The sequence below is a fragment of the Dermacentor andersoni genome, chromosome 5, assembly GCF_023375885.2.
Source record: "Dermacentor andersoni chromosome 5, qqDerAnde1_hic_scaffold, whole genome shotgun sequence".
NCBI classification, from domain to species: Eukaryota; Metazoa; Arthropoda; class Arachnida; order Ixodida; family Ixodidae; genus Dermacentor; species Dermacentor andersoni.
In genome coordinates this window covers 146469646-146484924 of record NC_092818.1, presented here as the reverse complement: position 1 = coordinate 146484924, position 15279 = coordinate 146469646, and the positions used below count along the sequence as shown (strand labels likewise).

General features: G+C 45.4%; 1 protein-coding gene across 1 annotated transcript; it reads right to left on the bottom strand.

Annotated features, from left to right (window-relative positions):
* Positions 1-6544: 6544 nt before the first annotated feature.
* LOC126531370 (next to BRCA1 gene 1 protein-like) lies at positions 6545-9736 on the bottom strand. The gene has a single exon (XM_050178873.3). It carries the CDS (start codon positions 9684-9686, stop codon positions 7227-7229), a length of 2460 nt encoding a protein of 819 aa, XP_050034830.1. The 5' UTR covers positions 9687-9736; the 3' UTR covers positions 6545-7226.
* Between the last annotated feature and the right edge of the window lie 5543 nt (positions 9737-15279).

Sequence of the window (15279 nt, the reverse complement as noted above, 5' to 3'; positions counted from 1 at the left end):
TCAGCCATAACTTGCTCACATTTTTGTTTGTCCACAGCTGCATGTTTTTGAAAGCCTCTCAGTTCTTGGAATGCACTTAGCCACATTGTGCGTTTTGTAGAACGTCTGTACTTTTTTAACATAATACCACTGAAGCGAACCTCATTTCCTGTCTCAATATTTATGAGGGTTTACTGTATTGCAAATGTAGTGGGGTTGCCACTCCTTTCTAATAAAGCAGCTATCTGGTGTGGGTACTCAACTCCACCCTAATATATGTGTTTTGAAGTGTGGCACGCAACGAGAGGCACACATTACCACATGGTCAACACCTCAGTTTGCTTCTTTGCCACAGATTAAGGCTTGCGAAGTGTGCAGTGTTTCCGCAAATATTAGCTTCACAGGCTCTTTGATGTGAAGTGTACTATTCCTTTATTCTGCGCACAAGTACAAATCATAATCTTGAGCACTGCAGAATGTTCTGGAACTGCGTTCGCTACACATTATTCAATATTGATGTGCTGCATGATGTTAATATTAGCGAAGGTGTAATGGCACTGTATGGCAATGCGGTGGCATTTCACATGTATTGACACAGGTATTTTACAGGTACTTAAATGCCTACAATATTCAACATCTGCATTTACAATGGACTCTTTTATGCATGAGCTGATGCAACTGCTTGCATATGTTGTGCTGCCTGCATGTGTTGCATATAACAATTTCGTAAAAGCAAGATTTTTTTTTTCAAGACTAATATGACTAAGGTGTCTTGTAGCAGTGTGTATGCCATTGAATGTGTGTATTCAACAGTGCATTGCATTGTGTATAGCCACATTGCCCATTCAAAAATGCATAGCATAACCCACTGGCACAACATTGAACCGAGCCCCAAGGCAGCATGGTTTTAAAGCTGAAGGTTATTGAAAATAGAGTTGGGCACACGACACAGCAAAAACAATTGGTACATGGTATTATGGGGTAGAATACCAGAAAATGGGAAGGAAACCAGAAAAAACATGAGTAAGAAACAGGCAAAGTGACGGTAAGGGTGCTTACTCTGTTTTTTCTGGTTTCCTTCCCATTTGCTGGCATTCTGCCACGTAATACCATGTACCAACTTAACCAATCCCAGCCACGGCGGCCGCATTTCGATGGGGGTGAAATGCGAAAACACCCGTGTACTTAGATTTAGGTGCACGTTAAAGAACCCCAGGTGGTCGAAATTTCCGGAGTCCTCCACTACGGCGTGCCTCATAATCAGAAAGTGGTTTTGGCACGTAAAACCCCATAATTTTTAAACTTAACCAAAAAGCAACCTTTATTTGCCTCTTCTCTGTACTTTACTGTCTTGCACATTGGGTCCTGAATGGTCAGGGCTCTGCTGGCTGCTGTCTTACGTGACGGGTTGATCTTGGAGATAGTAGAAACCAAGGTGGTTTAGGGCAACCAGGGACAATTGACATTGGCCCGTAGGTGGTGCAAACTGAAGAAGCTTGGGGCAAGCAGGGACTCGCCCTTTAAAAATGAAACGGGAAAATACCCAGAGGAAGTGTTCGTTCTGCATAGCAATATGCAAAATACACCAAGAACAAGGATACTTCAACAGAAAGAAAGAAAAAAAATTCTGGGAACATTTAGGCAATGAGTTTCTTGCCTGTGGGCACCTCCAGGCAGAGAACTGGAAGCATGCTTCACTCCGAGAACCCTGTGGCTTCATTTGCAAGTTGTACATGCAGTTCTCATCGAGTGTGAAACAAGTGTTCATTTCATTTCCTCTGCACTAGCGGTGAGGTACCACTGCAGCCAGGTATTTTTTTTTGCATTGGTCCTCCTCTTCTAACCGTACTTTCAAAAGAAAGCGAGTCATGCACCAAACTTTTTACTCATCCTTTGTTGCTGCTCTAATCCAACAAATGATGCTTGCTGCCTATCATTGAATGTTGGCTGAAGACATTTAGCTAGAAACTTCGTACCCTGAACTGAAATTTGGAACGAAAAAAAATATTTTTTTGTTGTTGCCTGTAGGCAGTACTAGTTTATAAAGGGTTAAACACCGGTCCAGCATGAACGCACACATGAGCTCTAAAACACACAAAATGAGGATGAATTGTGTATTTAGTGTGGAGGAGACATTGGCTCGAAGACAGCATTGACCAAAGCAAGGGAGTCTTCGATATGACCGCTGCAGTAGATCAGTGGCTATGGTGTCGCACTGCCGAGCTCGGCTTTATTATTCAAAGGAAAAAGATTTTTAGAAGAACCCTTCCAAAACCTTGGCTTGAATTTGACCCTTCCAGTAATTCTTTCCTTTGGGGCTACTATGCTGTGTTACAGCCACAGCAGCGTTTGTGTAGGCCTCTGCGTCATTCTGTGTGAGACATTGAGAATTGCATGCTAAAATTTTTCTCAATATTATGCTCGCATAACTTTTTTCTGTAATATGTAGATATTTGATCAATCATACCTGTAATAGTAGACACTTTAAATTCCATTTACAAGATGCTTATTTTCATTTCTCCGTACTGTACTTTAAAAAAAAAAAAAACTTTACCACCCAATTTATGGTCGATCCCGCAGAGGGGGTTGTGCTATTTCACCAGGGAACAAGAATGTCACAAGTTCGATCCCAGTCGCGGCGGCTACATTCTGATGGGGGCAAAATGCAAGAATGTTTATGTGCCCTGTATTGGGTGCATGTTAATGGGGGACACGGGTTTTAGAGTCCAATTAAGCTATTGTGAAAGAATTGATTTTTAAAAAAAATTGTATTTGGATATCTGTAGGCAGATTGATTATATGCCTAGTGGCTACTAACTGTCTAGCAATGTAAATATTCCCAGGTGGCCAAAATTAATCTCCACTAAGTCTTCCACTTTGGCACACCTCATAAGCAGATTGCAGTTTTGGCATGTAAACCCCAGAATTACATTTTTACGTTTGAAGCGCACAGTGAAGCATAGCTTATAATGTGAGCTTGTGCTGGGTCGTAATTCTTGCGGACATGAAATGGAGCTAGCAGCGATGAGCATTGAGGAGCATGGTGAACATTTTGCCCACAAACGTGAAACAAGTGTCGATATGCAACAAAGACTAGCTTGGAGTGACCGGTCCTTGCTAGACTTCACTCGTCAAATAAAGTTGTTTGTATACCTGTGATTTTTCCTCGGGGCAAACTTTCAAATAAAGAAATTGATTGCACATATGCTTGTTAATCCGAATGCAGGTAGCGTCAATGCGCAGCAATGCAACAGCAATGAAAGGAGAGGGGTTTTCAGGTGGAAACATGACAAACTTCGTCCTGTGCTTTATAGTTGTTAATGGTTGCTAAACAAGAATGGTGTTTCTTGCAAACACCAGAGAAGGCTTTGCTTAAAGGGCAACTCCGGCAATTTTTCGATGTACACTGATTTTAATAATATTTTGAATATATGTTTTCTTTTGCACTCCGATTATCTGTGCCAAACAATATGGCTGCAAGTCATTTAGTTTTCCTGAAGATGAATTTTAAAGATTCGTTGCGTTCCCGACTCGTGACTTTCTACTGGTCACCCTGTGTTTGTGACATCTGAGACTACACCGGCACTGTTGCTGAAATTGTAGCTGAAATCACCACTGCCTAGTTCGGAAAATCTGTACAAGCTTCCTGTCGTCAGGAGACATCATCAGCTTCGCTTCTTTTGTGTTACTGCCTCATGTACTGTGCGTTTTGCACATGTTCTGCATGTTTACATTACGATAGCGTAGGATCTCGCGTCATTGACCCATCGTGACTTCACTAATATTTAATACTTAATATTTCTGTCAGTAAAGTACTAAATTGCATTCAAAAGTAAGCAAGGAATCACCCTTGATCCTCTTATGCACCAAAATAGGTTAAGTACTCAATAATACAGTGAAATTCCTGACCACTGACATTGTTTGTATAATATATCTAACCCATTCTCTGTAGTTAAAGAATAATAAAGTGAAACTAAGCTAATTGTTGGCACCACAGGTTGCGCATTACGTTTTAGAAGGTAGGCCTGACTTACCTTTCCTCTGCTAATGAAAATATTTTGAGAAGTTCCAAGAGGGTGGTCTATTGGTGCCAATTTTGGGTTTCAACCAGGTAAATGTGTAGCAAGTTGGAGCTTCCTACCACATAAATGTTCTTCTGCAAATATTTCTGGTTCTGAGGAGTTCAGCATTTTTGTTACGAGTGCTTTTATAGCCAATGTAGTTGCAGAACTTTGAAGTAGCATGACCCTATAGGTGGCCGCTGTGAGCTTAATGACTTCCACATATGATAATTGACATGATAACTGGTGCTTTTAACGGAGTACTGACACGAAGGCTTTTGAGTTGTCTTTTTTTTTTACCTTAAATGGAGGTCTAACCCCTGCATTCAGAAATGCGCCTTAATTGGAAGCCCTTGCTTGACTTGGTGAATACAACAGATGGCGTGAACATGCCCAAGAAGCTCATTGCCTTTCCTTGGACGTGTTAACGTTGGGCATCCACTTGACCAAGTCAGGCGTGGGCTTCAAGGCGCATTTCTGAACATGGGGGTAAGTAATCTAAACATTCAAAAATATACTAGCAAACGCCAGAGCACGCTAAATAATTTACCATAATACTTGTTCGTATGAACCAGTTTCAGTTTTGGTGCCCAGGAAGTGTATGCGTGTATGCTTTGTGATCTGATGCACTGACCTGCTCTGTTTCTGCTATTATTGCGACTGCTACCTAGCACAGCTAGAAGAAATGCAAGCACAACTTGTTTTTTATGAGCATTGTCATCATATCTAATCTTATTGCCACACACTATCAGTAAATTTTGTTCACTATCATAATGTCATGATAATATCAATGGCATGTATACCTGGCATTTTGAGACGAACTTTAGCATTAAATTACGATACCTGATGCTTCCCAGCCTTCTTGCAAGTGTGATCTCTATCTGAGAAGTGTGTGGTAGGGTTTCTTCTACTTTCAAAATGTATGTTGGTACTTCTTTAAAGGTTACGCGTCCGGTTTCATGAAAGTGCAACAGGCTCTAAATTCAAGCTTGCACGAGCTCACTTGTCAGTTTCTTAATGTTCATGTGTTTCTGTGGTTTGGCAAGTCAATATGCTACTTTACGAACTAGCTTTTTACTCTTGTCAACTATGAGTTTGTATCCCCCATTTGCTGCAATGTTTTATATAGCATACACAAAGTCACTTTAGCATTGTTGGCAATTTCAATCTTGTCAGGCCTCCATCAGAGGTGGCATGCAACTTTGCTCGGATCTTGCAGTCTAGGCTTTACAAGGGGAGCAAGTAAAGGACAAGTGCCACCACACAGCTGCTTGTGCCATGTGTAACAATGCATAATCAGATTGCAAAGTAGGCAAGGTACTTGAAGAATTTGCATTTTTAGTGCTCACGAGGATTGCCTGCACAGCTACGGGTACACATGCATTGGATAACTTGGTCGACCAACAGGAAGCCTATCACTCAAATGAGGTACAATATTGAATATTACGTCATACAAAAGTGAAAGTATCGCTGATAATGATAGACTGAAAATACAACCACAGGCCTTATCGTACAATGGCTTGGTACAGGCCTCAGGAGTGTGGATATTTGAGGAAGTTTGCACACAAGCGTGTGAAAGAGGCAACCAGAGTGTTCATGCCCATGACCTGAATGTGAGCACTGGATTTTCCTAAAGTTGCCAAGGGGAAATGAAGCTTACAAGCAGCAATTCCAGAGCACTAAATGGCTGAGCAGGTAGCAGTGCAGATTCCAAACCACTTAACTCTTTTTAGGATACTGTGACATGAGCACATGGAAACTTTACATAATGTATCTATACATTGCAGTTTCACTTCAGAAATCCTAAACTTTTATCTTTCAATGTTCCCATTGCATACTTCGAACACCACTTTTGGAACCAAAACCAACTATGACTACGTTCATTATTGCATACGCTTACATAATTTTCTTGATTCCAATGTACGCAGTACTTGGGGGAAAAAAAGCATTTTGCCTGAAATGAAATATGGCACAGCTGTTTACAATCTTATGAAACTTATGAATTAGAGGTTTTTCTTACATAAATGACGAATTCCCCATGTTTAAAACTTTTCTACAGACATACTCCCCTTTCAACACCAACAGGCACATTTAGAAGTGCATTTAGAAAGCCATTTACCTAGCCCTTCAGCTCCACTATAGCAATTAAGCAGAAACAGTAGTATACAAAGGTAAGCGCAAAAGAGGGCAAGTACCTAGGGCAGCTGAAAAGACCATGATGCACAGAACGGCTAACAAGACTATGCTTTTCCATTGTTGGCAGCTCTGTGCTATCTATGCCCATGTGAGATATTAACATGGTGTATTAGCATTCAACCAGTAATTATTCTTTATATATAAGCTTAAACACAAGGTGAACATATATAAAACAAGTTTATGTGGTACATAAATGTGAAGCCAGTTTTGTAGCCTGAATGCCAGCTATGCATTTGTGTTCATACTGCAAGCACGGCACAAGCATGGTACATTGCACCTTTTAAAGCAGATAAATCGCACACCAGCTATTCTTGTTAGGTCGTTTTTATTTCTAGATTGTTACATGTTGGCAAAGAAACAATAGGATGATGCCAGTGGCGTAGGCCTTCACCATGAAGCTGAGAAGAGTACACACTCCAAAGAAACATTGCAGATGCATCCAAGTGTTCAAAGCTGTGCATGCTTAGTGATGTGCACCACATTCTACAACAATATCAGTTTAAAGACAGAGAAAAATAAACATCTTAGCAATGCAACTCAACTGCAAGTTACAAACATTACGGTCTAATACTTAAAACAGCAAGTTTCTTTTGCCATCTAAAGGAGATAAAAATATTGCTGACACACACTACACCTATGTGAATGCAACATTGCTGGACACCAACTCTGGTGATAAGTGCTGTCAGATTTCTTTTCAAGCACAGCTAAAAGCACTCTAGTGGTTGCACAGCCAAGAATATGAAGGATTTATGACTTCCAAAGTATACATTTTCATCTTGACAGGCAGAGCAGGATTTGAGGTTCCATGTCTCATGGTTAAAAATTCTGTGCATACTCATGCTAATAAAATTTTAGCTAAACAAAGGTGAAGGCAGGCAGTATGATGGACATAAAAAATGTTTAAATAGAGACTCCTATTGGTAACACAAGAATATAACATCAGCAGAAAGCATGAAACCAATAGAAGACGTGCAAAGCATGAAGATAAATTTAGTCGAAAGAACACATGAAAGGACGTGCTGTGGGAGGGCCTTCCATGGGCGTTGTAGTGGACCAGCTTTCAACATTGGCATTGATGAGTTCTTCAATGACTTTCTGGATGTCTCCTGAATGTTTCTTAAGCAGGACTGAGTTGAGCTCCCGATTCCTGAAGCCCATCTCAAAGAGCTTGTTCTCAGGTGCAAGGTGTGCCGGTGGAATCCACTGCGATGAGCTCATTCGCTGCCTCTCTTGTTGGATTCCTGTGAAGACTGTCTTAGCTGTATTGAACACTGTGGCTGCAGCATTTAAGGCTCCAGTGACAAGTGCTTCTGGAAGTGCATCACCAACTGCTTCCACTTTGTAGGTCTTCCGAGTCGAAAATGCTGGCTTCGTCGCCGACGTCGCAGCATCTGGGTTGTCGCTAGTTGAGCTGGCTTCATTTTGCTTCTCATCGTGGTCGGAAGGCCTTTTGATGTCAGCTGTGCTTGTCTGGGTTGTTGGGGTTGAAGAGTTAGATGCGTCAGACTCAGTCAGAGGATCTCTGAACCGGAGAGGGAGGATAGGAGTACCAGCATTCTCTCCTTCATTATCGCTGTATCCCTGAGGAGGTGCAACAGCAGATGAAGACATGCACTGTAATGGATCACAGTAGTTGCATTTGGGAGGCTTGGCAATCACTTCGCAAGAAGTTGCCGCACTCTGCAGGGCCGATTCACTTCTTTCCTCAGCAGGCTTTGGCTCTGGGAGATTGAATGGGATGTTGAGATTGAAGCATGATGGCAGAGGCACAACTTCAAAGTCAGCCTCTGTCTCCACGCTGCTCAGGCTGAGCACACTGGCAGACTCTTCAGTATCGTGAAGGATTGGCATGTCCAGTATCGACATGTTTGAACCAAGAGCTGCTACGTTACTCTCTTCCACCTCTTCAGGTTCAGGTGATTTGCGAGGAGTAACTGCAGCTGGAGTATTGAACGGGGTTGCAGTGTGCGACACAATGTTCGCTTTGAGTCCAGTGGCGAAGTCCTCTGGCTTGAGAGTAGGCTCATGGCTGAAATCGTCATCTGCTCCAGCAACAACCTTAAGGCTGGACATGTGCTTCTGTTTTGGCTCAAGGGTGAGAGCAGGGTCAACAACAACATTGCACCACAGTCGGTGCCCAAAGTAGCCTTGTGGACTGAACATCCTCCAGTGGGTCTGGTAGTGGCCGGGTTCGTGGGGTGCTGTGAACTGCACTTCCAGCATGCCTTCTTCGTTCGGCAACAGTCGAGGTGCCTCAATGTCCGTGTCATTCGGCATAAGCCCTAAGGTGCCCCAGCAATACTTCAGAAGGATGTTTTCGTCCCAAGCTCTGTTCCCCGAGTTTCGCACTTTCCACCGCTTCGTGAAGCGCGTTCCCGGTTGGACGTGAGTCCAGTCCGGGATGGTGTCGTCGCAGACGAACTCTGAATCATAGGCGTCGGGATTCAAATAGTTCTCGGAGCTTGACGACGCGCCAGGGAGTCTGTAGATGTTACTGTCCCTGAGATTATACTTTTCGAGCTTCTTCATAAGCTTCTGCATTTTCATCTCTTGCTTCATTTCCCGGATCGCGGACGCGCGATTTGGCGAGCGTATCGGCCGGAAGGTGCAGCCGTTGGACCGCTTGCGACGCGGGATCTGCTGCTGAGAGCCAGCGGGTTTGCGAATTTTCAGCATTGCGTGAGAGCTGTCGTGTACGCTGGGCAGCGATTCGCACACCTCACACAAGTCATAATTCGGGCAAATCCAGCACCTGTAGCGGACTCCCTGAACCTGGCAGCGGCAATTACCGCACGTCGGCGCGTCCGGGAATGCCTCTGCGGCGGTGGCTGCCGCCGTCCACTTGTCGACCTTGCGCTCGTCGAGCCGCTTGAAAACCTCTGCCGTAACTTCATCCTTGAGCTCGTTCCTGAGCGTTCGCACAAAGTCGACGAACCAGGCTGGTGGGCTTGTACCACCGTCACCTGCGTCGGCTCGAGGCATGGCTGACGACGTCTCCGATGAAGCGATGGCTGGTGCAACAGACGCGTCTGTCTGCGTCTCCGACGCGTTGTTTCCGCCAACAAACACGAACTCCCCAGAGACGCTGCCGCTGTGGAGGCTTCTTAACGGCTGCGTCGCAGCGCTCGCCGACGGCACATCTTCTTCTGTGATCTGTACTTGAAGTACGTTGCCTTTCATTTCGGCGATGCGGATTGCTTCTTGCATTTCGGGCTCCGAAGAAAGCAGCACCCTCTCGTCCTCGTCATCGGCATACGTTACGCGGACGGCAGACGCAGTCGGGGACAAGCCACAGCCTTGCAGCAGCGTGCTCTGTACTGTAGCCCAGCTTGAGTCACTCGGCAAACTCAGTTGAAATCGTATGGGGCGCGGCGTAAACTCTACAACGAAGCGAGTCTCAGCCATGTTCACATAATTTTCGTCATCAACGAGTGCAGCTGATATGCGCATTTTCCTGTCCTCCTGCCCAGCCAGGGTTTAGCTATGACGTCATGAGGAAGACGGTTACCGCCAGGTCGCGCGCTATGCGTGATGCGTGAAGCATCGCAGCGCCATCAAGTTTCAGTTTCGATTTAGGGTGGCTGAAAACGAGCAATGCTCGCGTTTGGTAATCGCTGAGCCAATCTGAATTGAATTTGCTGTATTTGAAAGAAAATAGGTTAGCCTATAGGAGCTATATGAAGCAGTTGTACATGAAACAGTTTTAAAATTCGACATCAATAACCAATGTAGCAACAAACTAAGTCCATCAGAACTTCTAAACTGGACAAATACCGTAGTATATTAATTTGCACTTTGCAGGAAATCGTATCGGCACTTTATTGTAGTATGTTTCCGAACAATATCAATTCTGTCTGCTTCAGAGGAAGCATCTGACAGAATTTTGCAGGACTCTAGCGTGTTTTGTGATCGCCGACGTAATGTTGCGAACCTGATGCTGCCATTACAAAAAAAAAAAAAAAAAAACTTTTTTTCACTCATTTTTACATAAGCAGATCACAGCAAGAAACATATATTCCCTCAAACTAAAATTCCGTTTTTTCTTTCAAATGCGCAACAGTTAATCCAGGTCGGTAAAAATCGTTCATGTGCTCATCAGAAAAACGACGTGCCAAAGTTAAAGCGACAGCAGGAGCACAAAGTTCATTTAGTCAAACGATTGAACTATATAATTATCTAATAGTAGGCCAACTGCATGTCTAGGAGATAAAGTGATGGTACGCTAACGCACGTGACCTCTCTTGCCTAAGAATGCAGGTCAACAACCAACGGCAAAGATGGCAAGGCTGCTCCTTGATCCTTACTGAGTAGCATCGGCCGGTTCGTCCTACAGAGTTGTGGATGCAGGACAGCGCGATGTCGTGGATGACCGCCCACGAGGTGCTGGGAGTGCCTCATGCGCCTTTGCTCGCATTGTTCTAGAGTTGTTCGACGCACAAGCTAAAATGCCTAAAAGGCGTTCGGCGGCGGATCATTTGATGTGGCTATGTGGCCTCTCATAGTGTCGTTTTCGCAGCTCGAGAGGTGAGCCATGACATATAAGAGTTATTGAAACGTTAAAGGCATGCGAAGACAATTTGCGAGAGAGGAATGGTTGTCCCAACAATGAAGGCGGCAAGATGTCGATGGCCACACGGTCATTGAAAACGCACGGAGGGATATCAAAGGCATATTCAAGGATAATCAAAGAAAAGGACAAAATTAAGCGGTAATGCGGTATGAAGCGAGTGACTGGCTGGCTGCCGCTTGTCCAATTCGATGGCATCTTATAGAGTCCGAAGGAACTATTTTCGCTCTTTCTTTTCATCGTCGTCACTGTTTTTCACGATAATGGCTGAAAGCGGTTGAAAGCAATGGACGGATATACAATGCGTTTGGATTGCGTACGTTGGCGCGTAGTGCTTCGTGACACGTCCTGATGTGCCAATTGTTTCCTAGAGTCGGCTTATCCAGTGAGTCGGCCCGTACATTTGCCCTTATCACTTTGGCAGGACCATATAGCTCCATATAGAGTATGGGGATCTTTGGCGAAGAGGATTGATTAAAGGACTCATGTAATATAATGTCTTAAAGTGACACCGGGAATATGAGAGGAGAGCTCTGGATTAAATTTGACGCGCTATCGTGTCTCGAGCATTTTCGCAGTGCACCTCCATCAAAATGCAGTCGCCGTGGCCTGGATTCGAGCACGTGACCTCGTGATCTGCAGCAGAACGTGGTAGCCACTGAGCCAGCGTGGTGGACTGGGGATAAGAAATGGGCCACATCGACAAAGACGTGCTGCATATCGCTTTTCAACATTTTGACACTTGTTCCCAGTACCCATAAGGACGGTGCTGCGCGAATAATTACAATATATAAGCTGTATTGGTCACGATGTTAGAGGGTGCGTTAAGTAACAAAGTACTCTTACAAAAAGACAAGTGTCTGTGGGCACGTCGAATAAGCGATATATATATATATATAACACCAGCAGCGAGTGAGCACGCAAATGATTTCTATTACAGTGTTAATTGGAGTCGCTTGATCTCGCTCAAAAATAGACTCATTCTTCTTTTCTAATTTTACAAATTGGGTTGGAATTCAAATAACACAGTAGGTTTTTCATTTCAACCGCGGATGGAGAGTGTAAAGCTTGCTGTACCCTTGTGCAGCTTAAGCCGGCTTTCAGCTTCACGGCTGACAGGGTTTGACTGTACTCGAGGACTGACGGCAAAAGCTAAGTGCCGCAAAAAAAAAAAAGAAAAGAAAAACACTCTGCCACGTTTTGTAACCTGGCAGAATGACTTTTGAGGTCCAAAAACGAAACGTTTTCCTTAGTTGCCCCCCACGAAAGTAACTCCGTTCAGGACACTCCTGAACCGTTGACTTTAGGCGGACAACCATCCGTTCTGGCTAAAAAGGGCGCGCAGGAAAAAGAAAACCGCATGAGGTAATCAGAAGCTTATGCAGTACTGCATAACAGTGAACACTGAATGCGTCAGTGAGAGCCCCGCAGGGGCGCCTGCTGTCTGCAGGTCTGTAGGCGTTTGGTGTGTTGCGACACCACGGACCCGAGCACATATGGGTTGGACCCACACCCACCGTGCCATGCGGCGGGGCCTTGCCGTGTCTTGGAAAAAAAATGGAGCTGGTGGCTGCGCCGACGCCAGAAGCATTATGTATACTGTCACGTGCAAAAGTGTAGATCATTAGATCATAGATGCCGCGAGAAAAACTTTATTTTTCCTTCGCAGGCTAGGCATCGTTGCGACGCCTGTTTCTCAAACCTCGACCGGCGTTACTATTGGGTAGCGTGGCGTTGTCGAATGGCTGCAGGCGTCCGGTAGACAATGGCGAGCAGGCAAGGACGAGACGATTTCTAGCGCGGAACCTGCACTGTTTATTCAACGGTTGGTGAAGGATAAGAAGGAGATAATGAATGAATATAAAAAGTACACTGCGGGGCCCCTTAAACTGGCCCACTAAAATCGTAGGCGGGATCTTGCTCAGGTCAACGTCACGTGCCATGCACTGAGTTCCCCTCGTTGCTTTTCGGCTGCTCCCATTTTCCTGGGCGATGTTTTCCCGCGCTTGCCTCCGCTGGTGACAACCTGCGGGCCTGGTCGGGGTTGGGTGGCTGATCCATTATCCCAGGTGATGTTTTCCCGAGCTTGCCGCCGCTGGCGGCAACCCGGGGCTCCTGTCTGGTTCGCGGGAAGCGTTCTCCCCTAGAGTTGGACAGTTCGCGGAGAGTTCTCCCCTTGGTCGCACACACACAAAGGGGCCTGTTATCACTGCGGAACGCCTGCCAGACCGGCAACCACTCGAGACAACCATAGCAAATTAGGAATCCATCCTCCGTTTCGGCTAGGCATGGTCTTTGAACATCCTTTTTGCTCGGGCTGTTACACGCCAACCGTAACAGCATGCAGGTTGAAGTCAAGCAGCGCAGCCTACGCAAGTGCGCCTCTTCGGTCAGTGTAATTCGTTGAGGCATTTCTGCATGGCACCGCTGTGCTAGCAGAATTTTAATTTTTATTGCGCCTGTACTTATGAGGACACGCCAATCGAATTTCCATATAACATCGCGGCCGCGCGCCGCATGCCGTATATATATGTGCGAGCGACAGCTTGCGAGGGTGAGCCGAATAGTATGATAGCTATGTGATGATAGCTTGCAATGCGGAGGTGTCTTCTCGCGCTCGCGAAGGAGGAAGGCGGGGAGGGTGCGCGCCGTCTTCTGACGCGCGCAAGGCGGGCGGGGGTAGACGGGCGGGGGTTATCTGCACGTTAGTGCGCATCTGCTCTTCTATTCACGATGCGGCGGCTGAGCGCGGCCGCGCGTGTTCTATCTTGGAGGCAATCTGCGCTGGGTTCCAATGCTAGCCGGTCGGATATAGCTGATGTCTCCTCGTGCGCTGTGTTCTCGCGCGCCTAGTTTTCATTCAAGCGAGAGGCAGCACGAAGGGGAATTCGCTCGCCGCTGCTGCCGCTCTGCATCACGCCAGCGTTCTGACAGCGAGTGTCCGCGGTCATCGAGTAAGATGTGTTCGTGTTTGCCTGTGCGCGCGTGACAACGAGCTTCTTAATTTAGTTGGTAGATAATGTTTAGAGCAGTTTGTTCAGTTGATAAAACGATTAACCCTACTTCGTTTAGCTGTCTAATAATTTGCTGTCGCAATCAATGCTTCGCCCGTCGGGCGAAACTGTTACTTTTTTGCTGCTGCGGTCGACTGCAGACTTTTGTTCTCGACTCTAACATTACAGCCTCTTGGCGAAGGCTATTGAACTTCACTATTTTCTTAGTTTGACGACTGTACAAAATGAAAAGAGCTCTCGGAGGCGATATTGTCAAAGGGTGCCAACAAAACATGTCGTGGGGCATGTAGGTCAATAGCCAGCATGTGTACAGCGTGGCGGCATTATTTCAAATGATTAAAAATGACACAAATGCACAATAACCCGATAAAAAGGCTTCCTTGCAATTGTTCACCTACGTTAATTAGGTGTAGCCCTTTCAAACAATATATGTGCATCTACTTAACGTACCGATAGTAAAGGAAATATAGATCAATAGAGAAAAGGTAGGAAGACGGTCTGAACTGCTCTGTTCAAACCTTCGAAATGACAAAGAAAGAGGAGAGGGGGATGTATAGAGAAGAAAGAGTACAGATGCGCATGAATAAATATAAAAAAGACACTGTAAAAGCAGTATTACAGTCGCGTATCAAGTTATTTCACTCAGAAAAAGCAACACTGGCCTTCATGGCCTGACATCTAGAGTGTTTCGGCCATGGACCTAAAAGAAAACATTCAGAAAGTGGATGGTTGTCGATGTGTGCCAAAGACCATCCAGCCATTGACCGTATCTCTTACAAGTGCAGCGGGCACGCACAAAGCACGTGCTCTATATAATCTCCGGCACGGTGCAGTTCCCATAACACGGGCTGTCCGCAAGGCCAATAAGATGGCGATAGTGTTGAGTAAAGGCCACGCCAAATCTCAATCTATGTGGAATGCTTGTGTGCTTGCGCGGCTTGCGTGCAGATTATCGCAGCTGAGAATATCTTGACGTACTTGAAAGAGTGGACCACTTCCTTAGTGCTTGCTCCTATTACTCGCACAAACGGCAGGCGTTGACTGAACCTCTGTCCAAAATCGGCAGTCGACCGCTGACTGAAGACGTCCTACTGGTACACCTTGGCCAGACTCTAAATCTAGTAGCAGAGTAGTTCATGCCTTATCTGCATTCCCGCGCAGCACGACGCTCGAATCGTCGCTCTGTATTGGGTCCATTTGTGATAAGTACATCTGACAAACAAACAGAAGAATGACAAATACTCAACCATTGTTTAGGCGAAGACTGGAATGAGGAGCTGCCGGCGTAGGTAGCGCTTTTACGAAATGGATCCATGTCACCTGGGAGCGGGCACACTAGGCTTATGCGCACAGCTGTGAACAACGCACATCTGTGCACCATGACAACAACCATTAACATGTGAGCAACGCTTTGGCCGCAGACTGGCCACGAAAATTCTTTAAATATTTTTTTGCTGGTATA

Excerpts from the sequence above, each read along its gene's own strand:
- LOC126531370 (XM_050178873.3), bottom strand. The coding sequence starts at position 9,686 with ATGCGCATATCAGCTGCACTCGTTGATGACGAAAATTATGTGAACATG.